General features: G+C 51.6%; 3 protein-coding genes across 20 annotated transcripts; all 3 read left to right on the top strand.

Moving 5' to 3' along the window:
- The first annotated feature begins 222 nt into the window (after positions 1–222).
- On the top strand, positions 223–15,485 carry ARHGAP30 (Rho GTPase activating protein 30). Of its 4 annotated transcripts, none has more exons than XM_001503866.5 (12): positions 223–658; positions 5,449–5,551; positions 7,442–7,586; positions 8,722–8,804; positions 8,975–9,082; positions 9,691–9,818; positions 10,306–10,477; positions 10,557–10,660; positions 10,742–10,819; positions 11,427–11,828; positions 12,726–12,991; positions 13,084–15,485. In XM_001503866.5, the coding sequence occupies exons 1-12, from the start codon at positions 562–564 to the stop codon at positions 14,719–14,721; spliced, it is 3,324 nt and encodes a 1,107-aa protein (XP_001503916.1). In that variant the 5' UTR covers positions 223–561; the 3' UTR covers positions 14,722–15,485. The 4 variants fall into 4 exon arrangements, with proteins under 4 accessions (XP_001503916.1, XP_070122922.1, XP_005609925.1 ...); XM_070266821.1 differs by having other exon boundaries at positions 270–658; positions 7,446–7,586; XM_005609868.4 differs by having other exon boundaries at positions 287–658; positions 12,726–12,820.
- A 267-nt stretch (positions 15,486–15,752) lies between these two features.
- On the top strand, positions 15,753–22,227 carry USF1 (upstream transcription factor 1). 14 transcript variants are annotated; one of them, XM_070266854.1, is made up of 12 exons: positions 15,753–15,848; positions 16,094–16,576; positions 18,431–18,523; positions 18,923–18,972; positions 19,136–19,220; positions 19,598–19,699; positions 19,938–20,133; positions 20,383–20,470; positions 20,607–20,665; positions 20,812–20,906; positions 21,154–21,282; positions 21,474–22,227. In XM_070266854.1, exons 6-12 carry the CDS (start codon positions 19,601–19,603, stop codon positions 21,561–21,563), a joined length of 756 nt encoding a protein of 251 aa, XP_070122955.1. In that variant the 5' UTR covers positions 15,753–15,848; positions 16,094–16,576; positions 18,431–18,523; positions 18,923–18,972; positions 19,136–19,220; positions 19,598–19,600; the 3' UTR covers positions 21,564–22,227. The 14 variants fall into 14 exon arrangements, with proteins under 14 accessions (XP_070122955.1, XP_001503926.1, XP_070122951.1 ...); XM_001503876.5 differs by having other exon boundaries at positions 19,136–19,251; XM_070266850.1 differs by lacking the exon at positions 15,753–15,848 and having other exon boundaries at positions 16,457–16,662; positions 19,136–19,251.
- A 113-nt stretch (positions 22,228–22,340) lies between these two features.
- TSTD1 (thiosulfate sulfurtransferase like domain containing 1) lies at positions 22,341–23,887 on the top strand. Of its 2 annotated transcripts, XM_014739631.3 has the most exons (4): positions 22,341–22,598; positions 22,800–22,922; positions 23,425–23,587; positions 23,691–23,887. In XM_014739631.3, exons 1-4 carry the CDS (start codon positions 22,523–22,525, stop codon positions 23,740–23,742), a joined length of 414 nt encoding a protein of 137 aa, XP_014595117.1. In that variant the 5' UTR covers positions 22,341–22,522; the 3' UTR covers positions 23,743–23,887. The 2 variants fall into 2 exon arrangements, with proteins under 2 accessions (XP_014595117.1, XP_014595118.1); XM_014739632.3 differs by lacking the exon at positions 22,800–22,922 and having other exon boundaries at positions 22,434–22,598.
- Positions 23,888–26,168: the final 2,281 nt, after the last annotated feature.

The following is a 26,168-nucleotide window of genomic DNA, read 5'->3' as shown; positions in this document are numbered from 1 at the left end:
GTGTGCTTGGCACAGCCATGTGCCACCATGGTCCCAAGCCAGCTTCAGGTATCCACCTCAAACCCCTGAATTCTGGTCTCTAAGGGTGTCAGTCACCTGCTCACGCCCCAGGCACCACCACCCCACCCCAAGGCTCTGACATCATCTCCCCTTGACCAATGAGTGAAGTCCCAGCCATGAGTGAGGATGTGAATGTCAGCTACCTCCCCCACCCCAGGTCCTGTGGTTGCAAAGATGCTCTAACAGGAAGCGGGTTTGAGGAGCTGCACAGCTTCCTGCCCCCCCCCAGGGCTGAGTGGGGCGAGAAGGGCGAGTGCCACGAGACACAGCTTCTTGCCAGGGTCCTGGCAGCTTCCTCTTCCACAGCCACTTCCGTGTGGCCGGGGCCCCAGAGGCAGGAGCTGCTGCCTGTTGCCCAGGCCACCCTCCACCCCCAGTTCGGAGCCCTGCCCCCTGGGGCCAGGCCAAGCCCATAGGCTGGCTTGGGATCCCATGGGGGACTGGTAGGGCAAAGGTCTTGGGGGACAGAGGTGGCTGGGCCAGACCCCTGGGGCTCCGGCCATGAAGTCTCGGCAGAAAGGAAAGAAGAAGGGCAGCTCGAAGGAGCGGGTGTTTGGGTGCGACCTGCAGGAGCACCTGCAGCACTCAGGCCAGGAGGGTAAGGAGGCCCCTCAGAGCTGCTGCTGGGGGTGGGGAGCAGGGAGCTTTTCCTGCCTGGTCTAGTCCGAGGGGCAGAATCAGCTTCTGGGTGCTCCTGGGAAAGGGGCAGTGGCTTGGGGTCACCACCCCGGAGGCTGATGAACAGGCAAGGCAGGACATGTGGCTTGGTGAAGAAGGCAGGGTAGCTCCCTGTGTAACTGCCTGTGGATGGGGAGGCTGAGGGCATGAGAATGGGGGCAGCGATGGAGCACTGAGGAGAGAGGATGGAGAGACTGGAGACCCAGGAAAGGTAGAAGAAATAGAGGTGAAGGGTGACTACTGGAGGAGAGGGAGGCTGGGGGGACAGGGTCAGGAAATGAGTGGCAAGAGGGGCATGGACAGTCCTTGGGTCTGAGTGAAAGGGGACAGGACAAGGGCTCCGGAGAGTCTAAGGATGGCACTTGGGGGACAGGGATTTCCTGGTTGATGGAGAGGCAGGGACAGGGTTACCGGGGCTCTGGCCCCTCTGCAGCCTTGCTGGGCCACAGGTGAGGATGTGGGTGGGGATAGCCCCCTTTCCCAGTCTCTGTGATTCTCCTGTTCTCCCTGTGCAAAGGAGAAACAAGTTGAAAGCGGAGGGCCAGGGGAGAAGCTGCTGAAATGGGGAACACCCAAAAATTACGAGAGATGGCTTCAGGCTTGGTTTGAAGACGAGGGTGGAGGGTGCATATGAGAGTGAGTGTGGGGGCTGTCTGTGGGGCTCACCCAGCTCCTTCCTGAGTTACCTTGGAGGAGGCTTGGAAACCAGCAGGACCAGGGACAAGACTGGGCTCAGCCTTGCATAGAGTAGCCACTCAACAAATTTCTTGATTTGATTTGACAGTGAATGCAGGTATCCCGGCTGCCCAACACAGCTTGGTTTTGGCACTTCAAGCTCCTCCCAGAGAAGGCACGATTCTACCCCCACCCCAACCCTCCCCACCCCAATCTGTCATTTCCTCTTTGTCCTCTCCTTTGCTCTGGGTTGTGGCGCCTGCCATAGAGGGAGGGTGATGGTGGTTCCCAGCTCATTTCCTGCTCTTAGCCCCGCCCCCAGGTCCCCAGACACCTCCTTCCCCTTTTCTCCTCCCCGAGAGGCCCCCATCCCCAGTGGCCTCTGTTAAGGGAAAGCCCAGGTCCCAAGGAAGAGTGTTAAACATCTGAAGTGGCTTCTCTGTGCCTTTCTCTTCTCTCTGAGCAGAGCCCAGCTGCCAGGGCAGGGCTCACTCCTTTACAAGGAATTCCTCTTGAGAATGATGACTCTTGGCCAAGACCCATTTGATTTAACTGGGGCCGATCTTCTTCTCCCAGTTCTCTGCAAACCCTCAGTTGAGCCTCCTCATCCTGGCCCTGCCCTTCCCTGTGGCCCCCTGCCCACCCCATGTTGAAACATTGAACCCATAGCCAGCCCAGACCCCACTCCTGTAACCCTTCATGGCTCCTGTCTGCATTCCCAGGCATGTTCTCTGGAAGGGATAGACAGCTGGTTGCTGGGTCCTGATCCTGGTGAATCCCAGAGTGGGAGAGAAGCATCTCCTGGCCCTCATCAGATCCTCATGGGAGCCCAAGGGTGGTGTAATCTGGGGCACCAGAGCAGCAATGGCTGCTGTCTCCCCATCCCCCAGCTCCTCCTGGCACAGACAGGTGGAGAGTGGAAGGACAAAGAGAGGCTGGTGATGGTTTCTCTCTTTAATCCAAGATCCAGCAAAAATGAAAGCCCAGGCCAGGGAAGCTCTGTCTTTCTGGTCAATTTATCCTCCCTGATTATCTTGGTTTCCCCCATCCTGTCACCCTTGCTCCATCTCAGTGCCCTCTCCCAGCTCTTTGCCCTAGGCAGGTCTCCTCCTTCCCCAAGTCCTGTTTGTATTGAGTTCTTCCTTTTCCTAATCTTTATCTCTGACATTTTGTTCAGGCTTCTGATTCTCCAGGTCCCCAAGCTTTGAGCCCTCTTCCCTGACCCACTCCCATTTCCTTGATGGCTCCATCCCTTTGACTCCACCACTCCAATCCTGTCTCTTTTCCCTCTGAGCCCATCTCTCTGATCTTTATCTCCTAGACTCCCCTATCTCTCTGACCCTGTTGTCTCTTCCCTCATCTCCTTGACTTATTTCCTCTATGGCTCTGACTCCTTAGGCTCTCAATCCCTTCTTTAAGGACACTTTCTGGAGGTTCAAAATCAACAGAGAAGGACAGGATGGGGAAGATCTGTCTTGGTTGCAGTTCATGTGAAAAGGAACTGGGGTTTAGGTGACAGCTGACTATTTATGAGTCAACTGACTAATGTGGTGGCCAAGAGAGTTGGTATAGCATTAGACACCCAAGAGTAGAGCAGCAAGGAGGACCTGCCCCATCTCTGCATTCAGTGTTGGGAACCTGAGGTCAGGGGACCCTGGCAAATGGGCACAAGTCCTGAAGGGATGGATGGACAACAAAGATGACTAAGGGCCAGGACTAAGGTGAGGCAAGAGGAGTTGACTGGGGTGCAAATTTAAGGAAGCTGTCATTGTCAGGGCTGGGCACTTGCCTAGGTGCCTCTTTCTCAAGGAGACATTCACTCTCAAGGTTGTGCATGTGCACAGTTGCCACTTGTGCAACCCTAAGAGTGAGTGCTTCCTTAAATTTTGCACCCTTGATGCCGTCCTTGTCTCACCCCAGTCCTGTCTCTGGGGTGCAGGAGGGCAAAGGATGTGGACACCAGGTCATATGAGGAGGGTTTTAAATAGTGGTTGGTAGATTTATTGATTACTTCCTTCATTCTATATTTCTATCTTACTTAATTCCACAAAGAGCTTGGGATGGATGACTTCCAAAACCCAAAACTCTACAAAAAGATAGAATAAATGACTGAAGGAATTGTGGTGAAGGGAAAGCAATCAGTACCCGGAAATGCATATCAGGGGGTTCTCTATGGTTCCTAGATGTGGGCTCTGAGCTTCCTACTGATTAAAGTAAAGAAGTAAACACAATTAGGCAGAAGACTTATAAAGCCCAGAGGGAAAAAAAAAGATGGCCTAGGAGAAACATAGCTTTTTCTGACACTGACACATGATGGGGATTTCTCTGGTGAGTCCCAGTTAATAGGATTCAATGTTTTGTCTTAGGCAATATTGTCTATTAAATCTCCAAGGGATGTCACCAATCCTCATAATTGATTGGTTAATTCATTGAGTCATTTAATAAACATTTATTGGGCACCTGCTCTGTTTCAACACTGTGCTAGATGCTGGGGAGGATGTTACTATGTCAGAAGGTATAGGTACAAAAGAAATTAATCATAACAAAATGTAATAAGTACTATAACAGATATAAACAAAGGACTGTGGGAACCATAAGACAGATATAAGCAAAGAGTTCAGAATTGGAGGTGATATTTGAGGTGTGTTTTGAGGAATGCATAGGAGTTTACCAAGCAGAGACAGAGGGAGGGGCATTTCCAGGCAAGGGAATAACATGAGTGATGGTATCAAGGCTTGTTCTTGTAGCACAGTGCTGGATCACAGGATTTGTCAGGGGATTGGCTGGAGCTGAGGCTGGAACGGCAGCTGGACTAGATTTGTGAAGGGTCTTATATACCACACTGAAGAGATTATATTTTATTCTGTATCTGTAAGGTAAGAAATGAAGATCGGAGTGGAGTGGGTGTATATGTAATAAAGGATTGAAAGCAGGGAAGTGCTTAGAAATAACTATGTGGCCTTGTGGAGCTGGGTTTCCACACATGGTTTTTGAGAGTTTCCCACATCTGAGACATCATGTCAGATAATATGAGGAATATCAAAATGGGTCACACTTTGATCTTGTCCTTAAGGAGCTTACAGGCGAGTCATAAGGGGCGGGGTCTGGGGTTGGGAGACGTAGGACAGCTTTTTGCACTCTTGGATTTGAATCCTGGACCTAGCTGGGTGACATTAGGCACTTGTTACTTCTTTGATCCTCAGTCTTCTTGCCTGTAAAATGGGGACTAGAATACCTAATGCACAGTGCTTGGCACATAGGTGTTTCTCTCCTGAAGTGACCTGTTTGAAGGCCTGCCACAATTTTGTGTACCTTCCTATGACAGATCTAATATCCATACACTTGCTTAGTAGCCCGGTTCCATTTTGGTTGGGACAACTAATGTTCCTTTATCTTACATGAAGTAGTATGTAAACTCACTTTTAAGACCAGTCCTTTCCCCTGAGCCCCCTTCTAACCAGACTGCTGCCCCTTTAAAAATCCTGGAGCCTCTCCTGATGTCCTAGAGGTTAAAGTTCAGTGTGCTCTGCTTTGTTGGCCCTTCTATGGTGGCGGCTCACATAGAAGAACTAGAAGGACTCACAACTGAAATATACAACTATGTACTGGGGCTTTGGGGATGGAGGAAAAAAAGAGACAGAGGAAGATTGGCAACAGATGTTAGCTCAGGGTGAATCCTTCCTAGGGAAAAAAAAAAATCTGGAGTAGCAACTAATAATTACAGAGAGCAAATCTCAGTTCAACAAAAGCAGAACTTTCTAACAGGAGTGGACAGTCTGGGGAGGCAGCGAGCTCCTCCTCCCTGGGAACATTTATGCAGAGGCTTCAGATCTAATGGGCAGAGATATTGTAGAGGGGTTGGCAGGCTGGAGCTGACGTCCTGTAAGGATCTTTCTGACAAGTTTTTATTCTATGAGCTTTGTCCTCAATCTCCCCAAACCTCCTTCCCTGATGCTTCCATTTCTCAGACCCCCTGCAGTCTCTGACCTCCTAGACCTTATGATTTCTCTTTCTCTGCCCCATCTGTGTCCCCAGTGCCCCAGGTGCTAAGGAGCTGCGCAGAGTTTGTGGAGGAATATGGAGTGGTGGACGGGATCTACCGCCTCTCAGGGGTCTCCTCCAACATCCAGAAGCTTCGGTGAGTCAGGCAGTGCGGGGAAGGCTCTACGGCCAGGTGGCCAGGGAGCCAGGGGGGTGAGGGGACATGGGGAGAAGGAAACATAGATGCTAAGTACTAAGGGAGGAGCTCTAGAGTCTCCTCAGGCAAGACTGCGACCATGCACCCCACTCCCCCAGGCTAGGGCATGCGCACTGACACACACACAGACACACACACAGACACACACACACAGACACACACACCCCTCTATTCCTACGTACACCACTCTCACATATACCCACTCAGCTTTTAAAAAATTTAGATATAATTCACATACCATACAATTCACCACTTAAAAATGTACAATTCAATGGTTTTTACTGTATTCACGAGGTGGTGCACCCATCACTATTATCTAATTCTCTGTCTCTATTCTGAACATTTCACACAAATGGACTCATCTAATTGTAACCTTTTGTGCCTGGCTTTTTTCACTTAGTGTTTTTTTCAAGGTTGCTGCACCGTTGTTGTATGTATCGGTTGTTGTATGTACCAGTACTTCATTTCTTTTTATGCCTGAATAATATTTCATTGTGTCTATACCACGTTTTTTTTTATCCATTCATCAGTTGATGGCTATTTGAGTTGTTTCCACCTTTTGGCTACTATGAATAATGTTGCTGTAAACATTCATATACAAGTATTTGTGTGGACACATGGTTTCAATTCTCTTGAGTCTATACCTAGGAGTGGAATTGCTGGGTCATATGGTAACTCTGTGTTGAACTTTTTAAGGAACTGCCGGACTGTTTTCCACAGCAGTTGTATCATTTTACATTCTCATCAGCAATGTATGATCGTTTCAATTTCTTCACATCCCTGCCAACACTTGTAAGTGTGTGTTTTTTTAATTATAGTCATCCTAGTAGGTATGAAGTGATATCTCCTCTATATCTGCATTTCCCTGACAACTAATAACATTGAACATCTTTTGGTGTGCTTATTGGCCATTTGTATATCTTCTTTGGAGAAGAGCTGTTCAAATTCTGTCTTTTTTTTTTTTTTAAGATTGGCACCTGGGCTAACAACTGTTGCCAATCATTTTTTTTTCCTGCTTTATCTCCCCAACCCGCCCCTGTACACAGTTGTATATCTTAGTGGCAGGTCCTTCTAGTTGTGGGATGTGGGACGCCGCCTCAACGTGGCCTGACGAGCGGTGCCATGTCCGCGCCCAGGATCCAAACCCTGGGCCGCCGCAGCGGAGCACGCAAACTTAATCACTTGGCCACGGAGCCGGCCCCATCTTTGCCTATTTTTTAAGTGGGTTGTCTTTTTTGCGTTATGAGTTCTTCGTATATTCTGCATATTAGACCCTTATTAGATCTATGATTTGCAACTATTTTCTCCCATTCTGTGGGTTGTCTTCACTTTCTTGATAGTATCCTTTGACACACACAAGTTTTTAATGTTGCTTTTCAGTTTGTCTACGTTTTCTTTCTTTGTTTGTGCTTTTGATGTCATATCTAAGAAACTGTTGTCTAATCCAAGATCATGAAGATTTACACTTACGTTTCCTTCTAAGAATTACACTCATCCATCTTTACACATACCCAGAAACAAACACACATTTAGGCTCATCTCCCCCACTTCTACTGACCCCTACATTGCTTCTCACATCTGCAGCTACATCTCTGATATGTATCCCTGTTCATGCACAGGTCCACTTACCCATCCTCACATCCACTCTACACACCAACATATACAACGTCTTAGACTTGCTGCCTTGTGTATATACATGCCCCAACGTTCTCCTTCAAAGTCCCACACACACTGACCTTAGACCCTGCCTGGAGCCCATCTCTACAGCTCCCACCTCTCCCCACATTTCCTCTGACCCCCACCACTCCTGACCACTCTGCACCTCCCCAGGCAGGAGTTTGAGGCAGAGCGGAAGCCAGACCTGCGGCGAGATGTTTACCTCCAGGACATTCACTGCGTCTCTTCCTTGTGCAAGGCCTATTTCCGAGAACTGCCAGATCCCCTGCTCACTTACCGGCTCTATGACAAGTTTGCTGTGAGTTGAGAGGCAGTGGTGTGGAAAAGAAGGCTGAGGGGGTGGCTGCTGTGGTTGGGACATCCCGAGTGTGTCTAATGCCAGACAGAGTCCTCGAGATCCTGAATGACAGAGACCACATGGAAATGAAAAGACCCCCCTCCCCAAATCTCCTACCTCTCCCCTCCCCTGTCCCTCTTCTTCATTCTCCCTCCTTTCCCTAAGGTCTGTGGATCACACACAGCATGGGGTGAGACAGGGAGAGTAGAGGCCAGGTGGTCAGAGCTGGAAGGCCCTTGGAAGTCACCTAGACCAGAGCTTCTCTATAGTTAAGAGAATTAAAATCCTTTTCAGAAATCAAAACTTCTCCAAGCATGCCCCTCCATGAGCTGTGATTGTACATTGAACATCTTTTGAGTAAGAAAACACATGACAAAAATACTATCCTGAACTGAGTAACACTTTTTTTTTTTTGAGGAAGATTAGCCCTGAGCTAACTACTGCCAATCCTCCTCTTTTTGCTGAGGAAGACTGGCCCTGAGCTGACATCCATGCCCATCTTCCTCTACTTTATACTTGGGACGCCTGCCACAGCATGGCCTGTCAAGCGGTGCCATGTCCGCAACCGGGATCCGAACCGGTGAACCCCGGGCCGCCGAAGTGGAACGTGTGCACTTAACCGCTGTGCCACCAGGCTGGCCCCTGAGTAACACTTTTTAAATAAGCTACATTTTATTGAGCACAACAGCATTTAGAGATCCTGAGCAGCAGCGGCATGCCATTCAGCCCACATAAGCTACATTGGATGGGTGTAGGCCTTCCTGAACCTTTGGAATAACTCCACGGCCCCTGAGGCATCCATAGGGTAGGGCCACTGATGTATTCCAGTACCAGAGGGTTACCAATGAGGATGCTAAGGCAGAGAGTTGCTCAAGGTCACAAAACTATCAACTGGTATAGCCAAGATTCAGCTGTAGGTCTTGTGGGCCCCAAGTTCTGAGCCCTCTCTGTCAGCGTGCTTTGGAAGACCTGGGGTTGTGGAGGTGTGGGGTACTGCACAGATTGTTCCTGAGAGTTTGGCTCAGAGCTCTGGGGAGCAAGCAGGGGCAGTGCTGGGTCACTGACTCCTGCTTCTTGAACTCTTCCCCCTAATCAGGAAGCTGTGGCAGTGCAATTGGAGCCAGAGCGCTTGGTCAAGATCCTAGAGGTGCTTCGAGAACTCCCTGTCCCAAACTACAGGTGTGTGGGGCTCCTTCCCACCCAGAGCCCTGACTCCTCACACAGCCCAGGCTCTCTCTCTACCTGGGGCCTTGACTTGTCCCCTCTATTCCAGCTCCCAGGCCCTAGCCCTACTCCTGCCCTGGGTGTTCCCTGTGTGACCCCTGCCCCATGACACCTCCTTTCTGCAGGACCCTGGAGTTCCTCATGAGGCACTTGGTGCACATGGCCTCATTCAGTGCCCAGACCAACATGCACGCCCGCAACCTGGCCATCGTGTGGGCCCCCAACCTGCTGAGGTAGGTGTGTGCGTGAGCAGTGTGGGGATTCTATCAGAGACTAGCCACTGGGAGGCTACCCCAGGATGGGGTATGGCTGTGTGAGTGCAATGGAGAGGGGCATGGGGTCTCACGGAGCCCAGTGAGAAAGAGGAAGTGTTATGGTCACATTGGCTGGGATGGGGCTCATTCACTTGAGCGCCTTCTCTGAGTTTGAGTAAAGACCCTAAGGGCAGGGCCTTTATGTTTTCTTACATTGTATATGAGCTCAGGGACTGGAACAGGACAGGTCCTTGTTAAACGTTTCTTGAGCAAATGTCTTGCAGTCTATTGGAGAACTGGCCTGCATATTACTTCCTGTGGTGCAAGGTAGACTATGAGAAGTCCTGATATTCATTATAAACAAGGCACCCTGGTGTGCAATGGAAGTAGAGCTTAATCCTGAGGAGGGTTAAGTCCTGGAGGCTTCCTGGAGGAAGTGGCATTTGAGACTTGAATCATGCATATGGTTTAAGAGGTGGAGGTGGAGTTAAGGGCATGCAGGGGAAAGGGTATAAGGTATTTTTAGGGAGAATTCAGATGGGGAAGTATGGTGGGTCTGGGGGTAGAATAACTCCACATCTCCACAGGTCTAAGGACATAGAGGCCTCAGGCTTCAATGGGACAGCAGCCTTCATGGAGGTGCGTGTGCAGTCCATCGTTGTCGAGTTCATCCTCACACATGTGGAGCAGCTCTTTGGGGGTGCTGCCCTCTCTGGTCAGTATCCTTCCCACCCACCACATCACCACTCTCTGGGGAGTCATATCAGAGTTATAGGGGGCCTCAAAGATCATCTAGTTCAGTCTCCCCATTCTGTAAATGAGAAAACTGAGTCTCATAGAGAGATGTTGCTTCTGGTCATATGGAGAAGACCCTGGAGAGACAATGTCGCAGTCAGAACTTGAGCGGGCCTCTTCTGCTCTCAGTCCAGGGCATAGCTTGACCTCTGAATCACCGTCCTGGCTCTCAAGGCTAGCGACTGATCATTCCCACCCCCAGCCCACCAGGCTAATGTCCTGGGAGCTCCCGGCCCTCTTTGTCCTTCAGGACCCTCCTCTGAGGAGCTAGACATGGATCTCCAGGGGTCTGGGATTATATCCCTAACAGGGTAGTTGGTGAGTGGGAGGGTACAATGAGGAGCCGGGTACCTGAGGGCCCTCTGTCATCTCTGTTCCTGGCTGGTCAATTCTTCTTCTTTTCCTAGGTGGTGAGGTGGAGAGTGTATGGCGATCAATTCCAGGGGCCCGGGCATCAGGCAGCCCCGATGACCTTATGCCCAGGTCCCTGCCCTACAACCTGCCTAGCAGCCTGCAGGCTGGAGATGGCCCCCCACAGATACGGCCCTACCACACTATCATTGAGATTGGAGAGCACAAGTAAGGCCTCCTTCCTGGGCCCTCTTCCCCTGCGCTGACCCCCCGGCCCCAACCCCAGTGATTTCTCCATTTCCTCCAGGAGGAAGGGGTCTTTGAAGGTCAGGAAGTGGAGATCTATCTTCAACCTGGGTCGCTCTGGCCATGAGACTAAGCGTAAAGTTCTGCGGGGGGCTGAAGATAGGGGTAAGTCTGGGGAGATGGATGGGGGGGAGCTCTGCCAAGGGCGTGTCAGGCCCTGGCTCTATGCACATCCCTCTCTTGCAGAGGACAAATCTGATAAGGGGACTCTGCGGCCAGCCAAGAGCATGGACTCCCTGAGTGCTGCAGCTGGGGCCTGTGATGGTGAGTATAGGTGTGCACTCCTGTGTGTGTGTGTGTGTGGGGGGGAGGTGTGGGTGCGCCCGCGCGCGCGCATGCTGCGTGACAAACAGCATGGACCTGTGAGCACCTGTGTGGAAACATGTTTGTGAATGGGTCTGTGAGGAACCAACAGTATTATAGAGGAGACCACTGTGTGTGCATTTCTGTGTGTGTGTCTGTACATGTGGCCAAGTGTGCTCACTAATTTCAAAAATATGTAATGAGTGCCTATTATACACCAGCCACAGTGCAGGATGCTGGGTTTACAGTGGTGAGCTTATTGTTTAATCTATGGGTGTGTTCATGAGTGTACATAGAGGGAAAAGGTGGTGTGTGTGTGGTGGCAGTGATGGCCAGTGACTGTGTCTGCAGGGAGGGAAGGGGGTTTCTAGGTACGTGCAGGTGCAATGGTCTTTGACTTATTGGCTATGGAGAGTGTGCAGCAGTGGCCAAGGGAAGCTGGGCCTGGTGCCTTCCAAGCCATCCTGCCTCTCATGCTTGAGGAAGCAGGGGTCACTCTCCAAAGCCTTCCTGAAGTATCCAGGCCCCTTGCAGCTGAGGCTATTGCCTACCTCTCGTTCCTCCACAGAGCCAGAGGGGCTGGTAGGACCCAGTAGCCCTCGGCCAAACCCACTGCTGCAAGAGAGCTTGGAGAATTATTCTGTGGAGGCGGCAGAGGGTGAACAGGAGCCTGAGGGAGAGGCACTGGGTGGCACAAACTCTGAGCCAGGCACACCACGAGCTGGGCGGTCAGCGATCCGTGTTGGGGCCAGCAGCCGTGCAGAGCGCTGTGCTGGCGTCCACATCTCAGATCCCTACAATGTCAACCTCCCACTACACATCACCTCTATCCTCAACGTGCCCCCAAACATCATCTCTAACGTCGCCTTGGCCAGACTCACTCGTGGCCTTGAGTGCCCGGCCCTACAGCCTCGGACAAGCCCTGCCTTTGGCCCTGGCCCTGGCCCTGGCCTTGGCCCCGGTCCCCCAGGTGAGCCTCAGCCCTTGGGCTTTGGGTGGTTACCTTCAACAGCCTCCCTGGATTCGAGGTTGGGGGAATCCAGTAATATTATCAGATTGTGTGAGATTCATGGAAAGAAGATTTCTGGCAGCCTTCAGATCACTGATATAACCAAGAATGGGGGCCTGTGTCAGATATATATAGCAGGGATTACTAAGTACAAGGTGGGAATATATAATAGATGATGGTAACAATAATAGTAACATTAATACTAATAGCTAACAATTATCGAGGGCTAAGTATGAGCCAAGTGTTGTGTTAGGGACTTTGCAGGCGTTAGCTTATTTCATTTTCTCGTAATCTCATGACACAGGTATGGTTGTCATCCTTATGTTACAGCAGTGGAAACTGAGACTTAGGTTAAGCAATTTGCTATTAATTTAGGTAGGAGGTGATAGAGCTGGGATCTGATCTTTTCTCTGACTCCAGTTCCTGAAGTGTCGCTGACGAGAAGTACTGAGGCAGCACAGGCTAGTGGTAAGGACATGGGCTACAGGGTTAAGTAGACTTGGGTTGAAATTTTGGCTGTGCTGCTTAGTTTTTGTGACCTTAGACAAATCTCTCTGAGTCTCAGTTTTCTCAAACGTAACATGGGGATAAACACCCTATATTATAGGGTTGTTTTGTGGGAAAAGTAAGATATTGCACTGTAAAATATATAGCACTGTGCTTGGCACCTGGTGGGAGCTCGATCAAGGCAGCTATAAGCCAATAGTTAGGGATATTGGTCTGAGAGGATCAGCCACATGGAATATCTTTTCTGGGATTGTTGTGTCCATACTGCAGCAATGCTAGGAAGACCCAGACTGGGAAGAGTCAGGGCTGGTCTTGACCTTTGTATTCCTGGGACTACCTCTCTCCCAACAGATGAGAAGTTGGAGGCAAGTCCAGCCCCAGGTCCCCTGACTGACTCAGGCCCAGCGGATGTGGCCCCTGCCCTGGAGGACTGCCTGTCCCAGGAGGTGCAGGATTCCTTCTCCTTCCTAGAGGACTCAAGCAGCTCAGAACCTGAGTGGGTGGGGGCGGAGGATGGGGAGGTGGCCAAGGCAGGAGCAGCAGGAGCAGCCTTCTCCCCTGGGGAGGACGACCCTGGGATGGGCTACATGGAGGAGCTCCTGGGAGATGGGCATCAGGTAAGGAGTGGCTGTGCTGGGTTTGGGGGTGGTAAGGAATCCAGAGGGTGGACAGGGCCACCTAGTCCTGAGCCATAATGCTGTGCCTACAGGTGGAGGAGTTCTCTGTGGAGCCACCCCTGGATGACCTGTCTCTGGATGAGGCGCAGTTTGTCCTAGCTCCCAGCTGCTGTTCCCTGGACTCTGCTGACCCCAGGCCTGAAGCAGAGGACGAAAGTGGGGAGGAAGTCTTCCTGAGTGCCTACGATGACCTAAGTCCCATTCTGGGGCCCAAATCCCCAAGCTGGGAGGGTCCAGGCAGTCTGGAAGAAGAGGCAGCAAGGTGTGGAAATCAGGAGGCTCCAGGACAGACTGAGGGAGAGCAGGCATGCTGGGAAATTGGAGAGGACAAGGAAGCTGAGCCTGGAAGCAGATGGGACATCAGGGAGGAGGCTGAGGGGAGTCCAGAGAGTGAGGTAGAGGCTGGAGAGGCTGATGAGAAAGAAGGGGAGGTTGAGGGAAACCAAGAGATGATGGTCTGTTTGAGAAAAGATAGTGGGGAAGAGACAGAGGCCAAGGGAGAGGAGTCCATGGGTCCACAGCAGGATGAGTGTATGGAAGAAGCTAAGGTTATGGAGGAAGGAGGAGGAGAGCAGGGAAAAGACAAGGAGAAGAAAAGAAAGACTGAGAGAGAGGAAGAGGCTAAGGAAGGAGAGGAAGCCCAGGTAGAACCTGGAAGGGACCCAGAGCACAGGGCCCAGGAAAACCAAGTTGCTGAGGAGAGCTGGGAAGTTGTACACAAACAAGAGGCTGAGGAAGGCAGAGAGGATGAGGTCAAAGGACAGAGCAAGGATGGGGACCAAGAGGCAAGAGAAGAACAAGGAGATGGTGAAGATAGCAGAAGCCCAGAAGCAGCAGCTGAAGGAAGAGTAGGGGAGGTGAGCAAGGAACGAGAGAGTGGGGATGGAGAGGCTGAGGGAGACCAGGGGGCTGGAGGTGACCATTTAGAAGAGGGCTCCCTCCCTGAAGGGTCACATGTAGAGTCCCTGGAGGTTGACAGTGCCAAAGAGGGCAATGCTCACTCCTCTGAGACAGAACAGGCAGTCCCACAGCCGCCCCGGCCAGAGGAGATGGAGCCTGAGGGGCAGCCCAGTCCAGAGGGCTGCAATCTGTGCCCCTGTCCATTTGGCTCAGCTGGCAGTGTGGGCATGCGCCTGGCTTCCACCTTGGTTCAGGTCCAACAGGTCCGCTCTGTGCCTGTGGTGCCCCCCAAACCACAGTTTGCCAAGATGCCCAGTGCAATGTGTGGCAAGATCCATGTGGCACCTGCAAACCCATGCCCGAGGCCTGGTCGGCTTGATGGGACTCCTGGGGAAAGGGCTTGGGGGTCCCGAGCCTCCCGCTCCTCTTGGAGGAATGGGGGCAGTCTTTCCTTTGATGCTGCTGTGGCCATGGCCCGGGACCGCCAGAAGACTGAGGCTCAGGGTGTTCGGCGGACGCTGACCTGTACTGGGGGTGTGGATTACAGCCTCATCCCCAGAACCTCCCCCTGTAGCATGATCCCTGCTCATTCTTTCCGACCCTTTAGCTGCTTGGAGCTCCAATCTGAAGGCACAGAAGGGTCTGGATCCCGGAGTCGGCTTAGTTTGCCCCCCAGAGAACCCCAGCCCCCTGACCCTCTTATGCCCCCCCAGCGCCGATCATATGCATTTGAAACACAGGCTAACCCTGAGAAAGGTGAAGGACTGTGATTAGGACCAGAGAGCACTGGGCAAAAGGGACAGTAAGTTGTCTTGAATCTCCGGGATCCCTGACTAGCAGTCTCTTCTGCAGCCTGAGCAGCTGTAGTGCCCAACTCTATAGGCTTTGGCCCTCTGGCACTGCCTTGGTTGGTTTACCTGAGTTTGTCTCAGACACAAAGAACTTATCCCTTAGGAGATTCCCAAGAAAGTCAACAAGATCCTGTTCCCAGAGAGCAAGGTCATTGGTCAAGGGGAACAAAGAGTAGGCAGAAAACTTAGAGGTTTCTCAAAGTGAAGAAAGAGGGGGAACTCCAGCCAAGTTCCTGCCCTCCTCTGAGGCTGTGAACTTCTCTTCATGGAAGCCCAGGGTGGAGGTGGGGAGGACAGGGCCAGGTCAAAGCCTTTCACACAAACACTTCTAGAGCTGCCCATCCCTGTTCTGCTCTTGGGCTCTTGGATACCTCCTGACCCTTTTAGCTCCAGCTTAGGAGGAACATGTCCAGGAAGCTCTTTGAAGGCCTCAACGTTTGTTGGAGGGACTGCCCCCCTTTCTAGCTCCTCCACCCTCTGCCTCCAGTCATCTTAGGGAAGAGAGGTCCTGTCCAGATCTCTCTGGCCTCTCCTTTTTCCTTTGGAATAACTTCCTCTTATTTCAGGGAAGGGAAATGGTGTCACTCAGGCTCTGGGACTGCTTCTCCAGATAGTCTGGGGCCACAGGTCCCATTCTAATAAGGGGTGATGTCTCAGAATAAAATTGTATTTTTACATGTAAATAGTGTGAAGTCTCATTATTCTTTTAAAGTCCCAGGTGATAGGTATCATATTTTCCTACGTTTGGCCAGACGTTGTCTTTTATTTTTGTTGTTTGCGTGTTCTTCCTCAGTTGTTGTCATGGAGACTGTGGCTAGAAACTAGAGCTGGGTTCATGGTGGTCAGGAAATGGGGAAGAGAAACTGGTATTTACATAACGCTCATTATGTGCCAGTAAAGCCTAGGTGCTCTACGTATATAGAACCTATGCCCTTGGCCTTATTTAGTCCATCTAATAATTCTGTAAGGTTGGTACTGGCATCTCCACTTTACAGATGAGGAAACTGAAGCTAATTAACTCAAAAGGTTGGCCCAAGATCTCAGAGGTAAGAAACGGCAGAGAATAGTTTGAGACCCGAGTTTGTCTGGCTCCAGAGTCTGAATTCTCCCCATTCCACCATGCTACTCCAAATCCATTAACAGTAGGTCCTGACTGAGAAGAATGGGAATAAAGATCCCTCTCACAGAAAGTGAGTCTCAGAAAAACTGGAGGCCTGGGAGGTCCCTGGGAGAGCGATTGCTGATGCTAATACAAAAAGAGTGTGCCCAGATATGTCCTAATCTCCAACAGGAAACACTTCAAAAGGGTGTCCTGATCCAAGATGGCCTCCCAAAGAGCCCTTGTTAAAGATGGCGCCTCCGTCCGACGTCCCACCCTTGATCTAGGCCGGCCTCTCTCACTCCCTCTTCTGTGAACTACAAAGGCCCTGTCCAGCAGAAAGATAGTAGCACAACTTAGTCGTCTTTCTCCCGTTCTTGCCGAAAGCGATTAGGACTTCAGCACCATCCTCCCAGGAATCCGTAAATAGCTTCTTCCCGGCCCCAGAGAGGCCCCCAAAGTCCGCACCTTCAGCCCTCACTCAGCAAGATGGAGCGAACGGAAGTGGGGAGGCTCAGAGGCTGAGAAGGCAGGGAGGTCGACAGAGACACTTCCGCCCCTCATCAACATGGCCGCGGGCTGGGAGTGCGCATGAGCAGCTGTCCATGGAGATACCCGAGCCCGGAGAGGGAGAACACGGTCGGGGAAAATCGGCAGCTGGGGCGGCCTTGGCGGGTGAGCGCAGGACCGGACGGGGTCTGGAGACTGGATGGGCCGGCAGGGCGGGGCGGGGCCGCCTTGATTTCGTTTCAGTTTTTCAGGTTCGGGCACTCCTGGGGAGGGAGCCTTTGTTTTGAGGGAGGGGGCCGTGCCTGGTCCTTCACCTCCTAACCCCCTTTGTGGGCCGAACTCACTCCCCGCCCCCGAGCGCGCACGTCCCCGCCCTCCTGCGCTGCCAGCCGCGGGCCGGGGACCGCGGGGCCGCCGAGCCGAGCTGGCTTTCCTGAGTCCTCTGCGGAGCAGCGGGGGCGCGGGCGGGCGCGGCGGGGCTGGCCGGGTCACGGCACGGGCTCCGGGGATCGCGCCTGGCCGCACTCGGCTGCTAAGCGCCAGCTGGTTAGTGGGCCTGCAGGGAGACGCCGCGTTCTCAGGCAAGGGCTAAGGCGCCTGACTTTTTTCGGGACTTGATTATTTTTCTCTTTGTGTCCAGACTTAGCAAGGGCTCTTCCTGGGCCCTACCTTAGCCTGAGCGTGCACGCCACAACATCCTATCCCGGTTTCCGTGTCGCATACCCCTAATGCTCAGGAAATGCTTCCGGATGTCCAACTAAGATTTGAATAAGTAGCCTGACCCCATTGCGGGGTGTCCTCAGAGGCTGCTCCTGGCTGACAGCTGTGGGCGATAGAGACGCCTCCTGTGCCCTGCCCTCTCTTTCATTGCCTCCTTCTGCAGGCAGCGCATGGAACCTGGAGGGGCACTTCCTCCGCAGGTTTGGGGGTGGAGAGGTAGGTGGTCTCGAAACACTAGTGCTACTTCCCCTTAGGGACTGAGATCTTGCAGCGCTACTTCCTCCGGACAGTTTCACTTTCAGTTCCTTTCTGGGTTAACACTTTCCTTGGATACGGGCTTTTCAAGGCTTATCTGCTGACGATTTTCCTTGAATCGGAAAGGTTTGGGGGATCTTGTGGGTAGAGAATTCACAACAATCTCACCCCTTTCGTGTCGAGATTAGCTTATTGCTTTGTACTGTGTAGCTGTTTCTTTCCGGGGGCGTATCTGCTCGGCTCTTTGTTTTTCCTGTCCTCTGGCTGGGTGTCAGGGGCCTAAGGCAGGCACCTTGTAGATGGAATCCTCCCCCATTGTCTCTTCTTCGAAACCGTGAGCCTGGAGGTTTTTCCCTTCTCGCTGAAGCTCAGTTGATTTGGAGTTGTCATGGCAACATTTTAGCAACTATGTTGTTCTACGGGAAGCCTCCCTCGGTGAATAAAATAGAAGGGGCTTGAAGATGATACACTTGGGCTTTAGGGTCTTTAACAAATAACATAAATTTGGACACCACAAAACTAGAGCCCTGTCAGTACAATGGGGCCCCGAGGGCCGTCTGGTCTTTATGGTTCTGGAGGGTTTTCCACTGGCAACGGATTTCAGGTTTCCCCTTACTGGATTTGAGAACCGAAATTTCTTAATGTACAGTTTGTGGCTGAGAAGCTGGAAGCTTCTCACAGCATCCATGGCCCTGTATTTTTTGATAGTGGTGGTCTAAACATGGCCCTTCCTAATCCCTATGTCATGGCAGATCATAATAGCTTTAATAATAATCCATGCAGAAATATGTTGTTTCTTGGTCTTCCAGTATAATTATCCCCTCTCCACCAGGAGTTGGGGTGATAATGGAGGGTAGACGAGCACGGTTTGTAGAGTTGCTTTTTTAGTCACTGTAGCCCAGTCCTCAGCATCAGAATGGAGGAAGCTGACCCTGCAGATGATTGGGTTATGTTCCTGGCTGTGTCTTTGTGGAGCCTAGGTTCTAGAAACAGGGGCGCTGTTCAGTTTCCTAGACTCACTGCAGACTCCCTGATTTCTACCAGGACTTAGCACTCAGGCCTGTGAGGCAGGAGACACGAAGACTTCCAAAGAAGGACCAGTTCCTCGGATGTACCCCCTCACAGAGAGATGAAGGGGTGAGTGAAGAAGTGGTAGGGTCTGGGATGGGAGATGGGAGGCCTGGGAGGATGCAAAATGCCTAAGAGCACTGGCTCTGGAGTGAGGGAGACCTAGATTCAGGTCCCAGCTCCGTCACTTACTAGCTGTGTGATTTGGTTTCCCATCCATAGAATGCAAGTAGCGCTACCTACCTCTTGGTGCTGTTCCTGGTATTCAATAAGGTAGTGCCTGTTAAGTGCTTAGCTAGTGCTTAGCTAGTTTACTGAGTAAACACTCAGTAAATACTAGCTGTTGTTACTCTAACCTAACCTACATCTGTTGGGAATGCCACTGAGTTTGGGAGCCATATGTTACTGGCCTGGTGAGCTTTTCATTCACTTCTTCCCTTATTCTTTCTTTTGTCCGTTCACAAACAGGCAGCAGAAAACAGCTGAAACGGAAGAGGGGACAGTGCAGATTCAGGAAGGTGGGTGGTAGAAACAGACCTGAGACCAAGAACCCATCATGGGCTCTTCCCCTCCCCCATCAGCCCGTCTCTTGTGAGCCCTTCTCCTTCTGAATGACATGCAAGTGGAACAGAGGGAGAAAGGAAGTAACTCACAGACTTTTCCTTTGTTCTTTTAATTCAGGTGCAGTGGCAACTGGGGAGGACCCAACCAGCGTGGCTATCGCCAGCATCCAGTCAGCTGCCACTTTCCCTGACCCCAACGTCAAGTACGTCTTCCGAACTGAGAATGGGGGCCAGGTAAGGGAGGGGGCCAGGTGGCTGCAGGTGTTCCCTGTGGTTGGGTTGAGGGAGGTAATTGAACCTGTCAAGGGGAGACCTGGCTTGGAGGATGAGGTGAAGATGTGGACTCCTGGGGTGGGTGGTGGGATTAGAGAATGAGGTTTGGAGTAGAGATTGGGGTGGGGTAGGGGCTATGCTGAAACCTCTGTATGGGGAAGGAAGGGGGAATGGCTGAATCTGTGTCTCTGAAGGACTCTTGTTTTGGGGTTCTATTCAAGAGAAGCTTTATGAGGGGCCCTGAGATCCCCAGCACTTACTCTCTTATTCTCTCTTCCCTTCCCTCCCCTTTCCTCCCTGCTTCTAGGTGATGTACAGAGTGATCCAGGTGTCTGAGGGGCAGCTAGATGGCCAGACTGAGGGGACTGGCGCCATCAGTGGCTACCCTGCCACTCAATCTATGACCCAGGTACAGGAGTATGGGCTGGGGAGGGGACTAGAGCTCTGAGTAGTAAGATGAAGAAGGGAACCAATAGGATGGGGGTGAGGCTAGGGGTGGTGAGGCATCTGGGCTGCCTTGTCCCAAGGCACTAGGCTCTCCCTTTCTGGATGTTTCTCCCTCCTCCCCCAAGGGATAGAAGCTGCAGAGTAGTTCAGTGGGAAGTATCTGACTGTCGCTGGACTCTGTTCTCTTGCCCCCTTCCCAGGCGGTGATCCAGGGTGCGTTCACCAGTGATGATGCAGTTGACACAGAGGGGACAGCTGCTGAGACGCACTATACTTACTTCCCCAGCACTGCAGTGGGAGATGGGACAGGGGGTACCACATCGGGGAGTACAGCAGCTGTTGTTACTACCCAGGGCTCAGAGGCACTACTGGGGCAGGCGAACACTCCCAGCACGGGTGAGATACTGTGTGAGGATGCTGGCTGGCGGGGCTAGGACAGGCTGTGGGACGTGGCTGGTGGGCAGTGGGCCTTTACTCATGATCCCTTAATGATCACTAAGACCTGAGCAGGCAGTGAGTCCGGGGCTGCCTTTCCAGCAGGAGGAAGTATGACCTTTTTAGAGGAGGGTCCCAGGGCACTGGCCTCAGAGCTTGGTGAGGTTCCTGGTCCCATATCCTGACAGAATCTGCCCTGCACCTTCACAGGTCAATTCTTTGTGATGATGTCCCCACAAGAAGTGTTGCAAGGAGGCAGCCAGCGCTCCATTGCCCCCAGGACCCACCCTTATTCCCCGTGAGTAACCCTTGTTTCTTTTCAGTTACCATGAGTGGTCTTGATCCCTGCCAAATCTTGTGTAATTCCTTATCCCAAACTCCAGTCTTATCTTCTGTCCTTCCCTCACTCTGGCCGCCTTGGGCTCTGTTGTCAGGAAGTCAGAAGCTCCCCGGACAACTCGGGATGAGAAACGCAGGGCTCAGCATAATGAAGGTAGGTGTGATCCGAGTGTGAAGCCAGCAGCTGTGTGGTGGGACTGGGGACAGCAGTGATGTGTGAGGCTGGGAGAGGTAGGTATTTTATATGGGGCCTGTGGTGAGTTGTCACTGAGTCACCTGGTCCTCCGCTTTGCCCCACAGTGGAGCGTCGCCGCCGAGACAAGATTAACAACTGGATTGTGCAGCTGTCCAAGATCATCCCAGACTGCTCCATGGAGAGCACCAAGTCTGGCCAGGTCATGGAAAGACCCTGGTAGTGGGCAGGATGCCTGAATTCTGTCTCCTGGTATTGTTGCCAGAAATGGTAGAGAGTGGGCACACATGGCAGTAGTCTCTTCTCATCTCTCTGAGGCTCCTGTTTCCCTGGGAGATGTTATACCACCACCCTTAGGGGAAAGTGAAGTCCAAAATGTGAATGTGCTTTTGGAGAGCAAGCCAGGTATCTTATATCTGAGTCCTCATTTTGCTGGCTTTCTCCTGCAGAGTAAAGGTGGAATTCTATCCAAAGCCTGTGATTATATCCAGGAGCTTCGGCAGAGTAACCACCGGTTGTCTGAAGAACTGCAGGGGCTTGACCAGCTGCAGCTGGACAATGATGTGCTTCGACAGCAGGTCAGACTCCTATCCTCAGTGTGGCCCTCCTCCACCCCACGGCCACCGCCCCACTTTGGGACTCCCTACTTCATTTTCCACAGAGAAGCCTTCACCTTTTTCCTCTCACCAGTGGATGTCTGAATAAGTTCAGGGACTTGGCTGGGCCCACTTTTCTACCCATTCCCTTTACTGCCTCCTTCCCATGTCAGGTGGAAGATCTTAAAAACAAGAATCTGCTGCTGCGAGCTCAGTTACGGCACCACGGAGTAGAAGTCGTCATCAAGAATGACAGCAACTAACGATGGGGATTGAGGGGCTTTGGGCCCCACAGCCCCTTTCTGAGAACTGCAGATAGCCCAGGAGCAACAGGCTAACCCCGTGCCCCTTTCCTTCACTGCCCACCTCTGGCATGGGACTGGGGGGAGCTCAGAAGGCGTGTCTTTGAACTGAGGCCCTGTGATAGAGCAGCCTGCAGTGGTGTGAAACACACATGTGGACGTGCACTGACAGCCTTGCCCAACCCCACCATGCAGCCCCTGGGCCCCTTGTGCTCCTCTTGCACAATGCATGTGCTGTCTCCACGCTGGATGCTGGACACACTAAACTGGGGGGCTTGCCCTGTGCTTGCTTAGGGTGCCAGCAGAGGGTCTGCTGACAAGGCTTGCCCCGGGACTCTGGCGCTTCCACTGGTTCTTCCTTTCCCTGGAGCTCAGATGTGCACCTGAGGACTCTGGGGAACAGGCTTTAGCAAGAAGTGGGGGAAAGGATGCTTAGTAGTGTTTGCTGCCCCAGGAAGAGGAGATTGGCCAGAGAGCAGCTAAGGCCTATGCAGAAGTCTCCAGCCAGGGAGAACAACAGGCAGGGGCCCACTTGGGGCCTTCCCCCTTGTGGGGATGGTTTCTTCTCTTTTCTTTCTTTCTTTTCCTTTTTTTTTTTTTTTAAGATAAAATGTTCAGAGCCACAGTTGTCTCCTGTTTTTCCTCCTTTTGTGGGCCCCAGGGCGGAAGGGAGGGGGCACATTGCACTTTGACCATAGGGTTGGGCCGAGATTAGGTTGGGGTGCTCCTCCTATACTCGTTACTCTACGTGCTAGAGCCTGGGCCGGACCAATGTACGGTTGCCCGCCCACACCCGGCAACCGCGGAGATTTCCCTAGCTGGCCAGTGTTAGCTGCACCTCTAACAGGTGCTGCGGGGGCCGTGCGGGAGGCGGTGCCTTTTCTTCCGGTTCCGGTCTCGGCTTCGGGAGGGCGGGAGAGATGCTGCAGGCTCCGAGGGGGCGGGCCGGGGCCGCATTCCTGCAACTCGCAATCGCGGCGCGCACCATGGCTGGAGGTACCTCCCCCGGAGACCTGGGGCCACATCCTGTCCTACATGTGGCCCCCAGGAGCGCGTGGAGCCCCCTGGGTGGAGGTGTCTGCGGAGGGTGGCGCCGAGGGGCGTGGCTGAGAGGTTCTCCCGTACGCCCCCCACTGGGTTGGGATGCTGCCACGTGAGGTCCCGCTCCCCTCAGGTCTCTCGTGCTCCGTTCCTCAGCGCCCGCCGTCTCGCTCCCTGAACTCCGTTCGCTCCTAGCCTTGGGCCGGGCCCGACTCATCGATGTGAGATCTCGGGAGGAGGCGGCCGCTGGGACCATCCCTGGGGCGCTCAACATCCCGGGTATGGGATTGAGAGGGGATGCCCCGGTGGTGGAGTAGAGACAGTCCAGGAGGTTCTTAGCTAAGGGGACCTCACGTAGGATGGCGTGGGAGAGGCACTGTTACGGGTGTTCTGCGTTTGCTTAAGCCCCTACCCTGCTAAGCTAGAGAAGGGCTGATTGGAGGCGGATCCTGGCAGCAGAACTGGCCCTTCCAGTTTGAGGGGATAACAGGCGGTGAGGAAGGGGCAGACCAGTTTCTCTATGGTTGACCTCCCGAGACTTGAGTCGGCCTGCTCCTCCTCACAACTCGGGAAATGGCTCTTATTCAAAGGTAGTTTGACTGACTTCCTGTGAGACTAGGCTGTATCTTGACCTTGAGGTTGGGGAGTGGTGCCCACCATGTGTTGTTTTGGCCCCCCCTGGAGATTTGTTCGACCACCAGCACCCAGTCCTTCCAGGCCTAACCTCACCTGAGATTGCCAAACTGCCGGCTTTCCATTCTGTCCTCTCAAATCCTCCCAGTGTCTGAGTTGGAAAGTGCCCTGCAGATGGAGCCAGCTGCTTTCCAGGCCTTGTACTCCACCCAGAAGCCAAAGCTGGAAGATGAGAATCTGATTTTCTTCTGTCAGATGGGCAAGCGGGGCTTGCAGGCCACCCAGTTGGCCCAGGGCCTTGGATACACCGGGTATGGGATAGTGTGTATGCGGAAGGTGTGAATTGCTAGCTGGGGAGTGAGTGGGGACTGCTTCCCAGGCCTGTCCTTCCCTCACCCTTCTTTGTCTCCACAGGGCTCGAAACTACACAGGGGCCTATAGAGAATGGCTCCAGCAAGAAGGTTAGGTAGAAGATGGTTTACTGATTGCCCCCTTCTCGCCTGCCCATGGCCACCTTGACTAAGGGTGATGAAGGGGCTGACTTGTTGGGTTGGGCAATGCCTTGTAGCGCTGTGCATGCAAAAGCATCAAATAAAGAGCATTTAATCAAAGTATCGGAAGCACTAAATTTGTCAGGTGGACTGAAAACTGTTCTGATCTTAATCTAGACCTCAATTCAGCCCCGGGTCCTTCTCCTTCCACCATTCATCTACTCCCCGACTCACCAAATAAATAAATAAATAAATAAATCCAGCAGTTTCCTGAGACTACAGTTCTCTTTCTAGAACAATTGTTTTCAGCCCAGGATGCACATTAGAATCACCTGGTAGCTTAAAAAAAAAAAAAAAAAAAAAAAAAAAAAACAGCTTGGGACCCATCCCAGATTTGGAATCTCAAGGGTGGGATCTGTGCATTAGTGGTTTTATGAGCCCCTCGAGTGATTCTATTATGCGGTCAGGAGCTAGAACCACTGCTCTAGAGCAGAGGTCAGCAAACTATGGCCCCGTTTGGCCCTGCTGCCATGACCATTCATAGACCATTGTCTATGGCTACTTTTGTGCAAAAATGGCAGAATAGTTGCAACAGAGACTATATGTCCTTCCAAGACTAAAATTTTTACTCTAGTCCTTTGTAGAAAAAGTTGGCCTACCCTTGCTCTAGATCTTCAGGTCTGCAGCCCCAAACTCACTTCCCTCAGACTTTGTCACTGGGTTGAGCAAATGAAAGGGCTGTCAGTCCCAGGCTGTTGGTTGAGGGAACAGATGCCACTCTTCATCCCTACAGATGTGTCAAACACAGATTATAGGTATCAGGGACTCCTCTTGTGCCACCAAAAACAGGTCCCAGTTTTTATCAACACTGCTTTCTGATCCCACACTGGATTTAACAAAATTTAATTGGTTAAAAAAGACTGCACATACTTACTGAGACAAAATTCAACACTACACAGAAGGTATAAAACTTCCCTCTAGCGTGGCGCATAGTTTGATGCATATCCTTCCAGAACTTTAAAAAATTTTAACAGCAGAATTTTGACTTCTTAAGTTTGACTTGTAAAAATTTTATTGCTTTATTTGTGGAAGAGAAATTTGGGTGAGAGATGGACCCAATTTTCTGATTTCTGAAGTTTCTAAAGAAATTCCTTCTGACTTTTCCTATATTCCTTCCCCTGTCTCACCTCCTCTTCCTCTTCCCTTCTGCCTTCTGCACTATACCACTCCTCCATCTCTTAGCTCATCATCTATGCTGTCACTCTACAAAACCTTCCATTCATCTGGGCTCTTTACCTTCTCACAGAGCTATCCCCCTCTCTCCCTGGGCTAAGCACAATACCTTACTGCCGGAGCTTAGCTGGACATTGGGTCTGGAGATAAAGTTGAAATATATGAGAGACTCTAGCTCTGGGTCTAGCAAATAGTGTCAATTACTCTTTCCCCAAATACCCAAATCCCTTTGGTTCTCAGACTGGTTGGGAAATTTTTCCTGGGGTCTAATGTCCCTCTTTGAGTCTTTTTTTTTTTTTTTTTTTTCCCCTCTGCAAGTTTTAAAATTTGATTATAGCATTTCCTTTCTTTTTATTGAAGCATAACTTATCTACAATAAAATGCACAGTTCTGAGGTGTCCCGGTTAGTGAGTCCTTCCTGGCCTGCCAACCTACACTGTTTGCTTTCTCCAGTTTGGCTGTTGAGGGTTAGGGAGGATCCTGCAAGTAAGCTGAGCTGACCCACTACGTGACCATGCCCTTTGGCTTGATGATTGCTAAGAGAACATTCCTCTTTCTCCCTCATTAACTATTTGGTTCATAATCTTGATAGGCTGTTCCAACCCATTACCTTGCCCTTGAAAGTTCTCTTTCCGTTTCCTCATAGCTAACTATTTCAGTAGGGGAGGCTGAAGAGCTAGAGTTTAGACCAGCTTTATGTCCTTCCCTTGCCTTCTGCATTCCTTTCCATGCTACACTGGACTCTTCCCTCTCACCATACTTTATCTACCCCAGGTTTCTGTTGACCTTATACCTGTGTCATCACATCTACTCCACTACATTTTTGTTGTTTATCTCTTCCAATTGATTGTGAGCTCCTCAAAGGCAGGAACTGGCTTTCATTTCCTTACCTCCAGTGTCTGGAATGAATGTGAATTCTCAGGAGGTGTTTGTTGAGCCTCACTAGCCTCCTGACTTTCAGAGTCTTCTAATATCAGCTTTTCTGAAACATTGCCGTCTGAGCAATCTTAAAATAACATTTTTGTCTTATCAGTCAGAGTTGATAATTTACAGCAGGTCCTTGTTGCCTGATGGCTCAAGCACACGTCTTGGCCGGCCTCTCAAGCAGTCTGCAGTCTGGATCTAGCAGCACCCCGCCTTTCCAAACTTACCTTTCAGTGCCAGCTCC

This window comes from Equus caballus, chromosome 5 (genome assembly GCF_041296265.1).
Source record: "Equus caballus isolate H_3958 breed thoroughbred chromosome 5, TB-T2T, whole genome shotgun sequence".
NCBI classification, from domain to species: Eukaryota; Metazoa; Chordata; class Mammalia; order Perissodactyla; family Equidae; genus Equus; species Equus caballus.
Note: the sequence above shows the minus strand (reverse complement) of the source record. Positions and strands in the feature narration are given on the sequence as shown.

Excerpts from the sequence above, each read along its gene's own strand:
- ARHGAP30 (XM_001503866.5), top strand. The coding sequence starts at position 562 with ATGAAGTCTCGGCAGAAAGGAAAGAAGAAGGGCAGCTCGAAGGAGCGG. Across the intron at positions 10,820-11,426 it reads TGCAGCTGGGGCCTGTGATG|AGCCAGAGGGGCTGGTAGGA; the intron begins GTGAGTATAGGT and ends GTTCCTCCACAG. Across the intron at positions 12,992-13,083 it reads TCCTGGGAGATGGGCATCAG|GTGGAGGAGTTCTCTGTGGA; the intron begins GTAAGGAGTGGC and ends CTGTGCCTACAG.
- USF1 (XM_001503876.5), top strand. Across the intron at positions 20,471-20,606 it reads AGGACCCACCCTTATTCCCC|GAAGTCAGAAGCTCCCCGGA; the intron begins GTGAGTAACCCT and ends CTCTGTTGTCAG. Across the intron at positions 21,283-21,473 it reads ATGATGTGCTTCGACAGCAG|GTGGAAGATCTTAAAAACAA; the intron begins GTCAGACTCCTA and ends TTCCCATGTCAG.
- TSTD1 (XM_014739631.3), top strand. The coding sequence starts at position 22,523 with ATGCTGCAGGCTCCGAGGGGGCGGGCCGGGGCCGCATTCCTGCAACTC. Across the intron at positions 22,923-23,424 it reads TGGGGCGCTCAACATCCCGG|TGTCTGAGTTGGAAAGTGCC; the intron begins GTATGGGATTGA and ends AAATCCTCCCAG. Across the intron at positions 23,588-23,690 it reads CAGGGCCTTGGATACACCGG|GGCTCGAAACTACACAGGGG; the intron begins GTATGGGATAGT and ends TTGTCTCCACAG.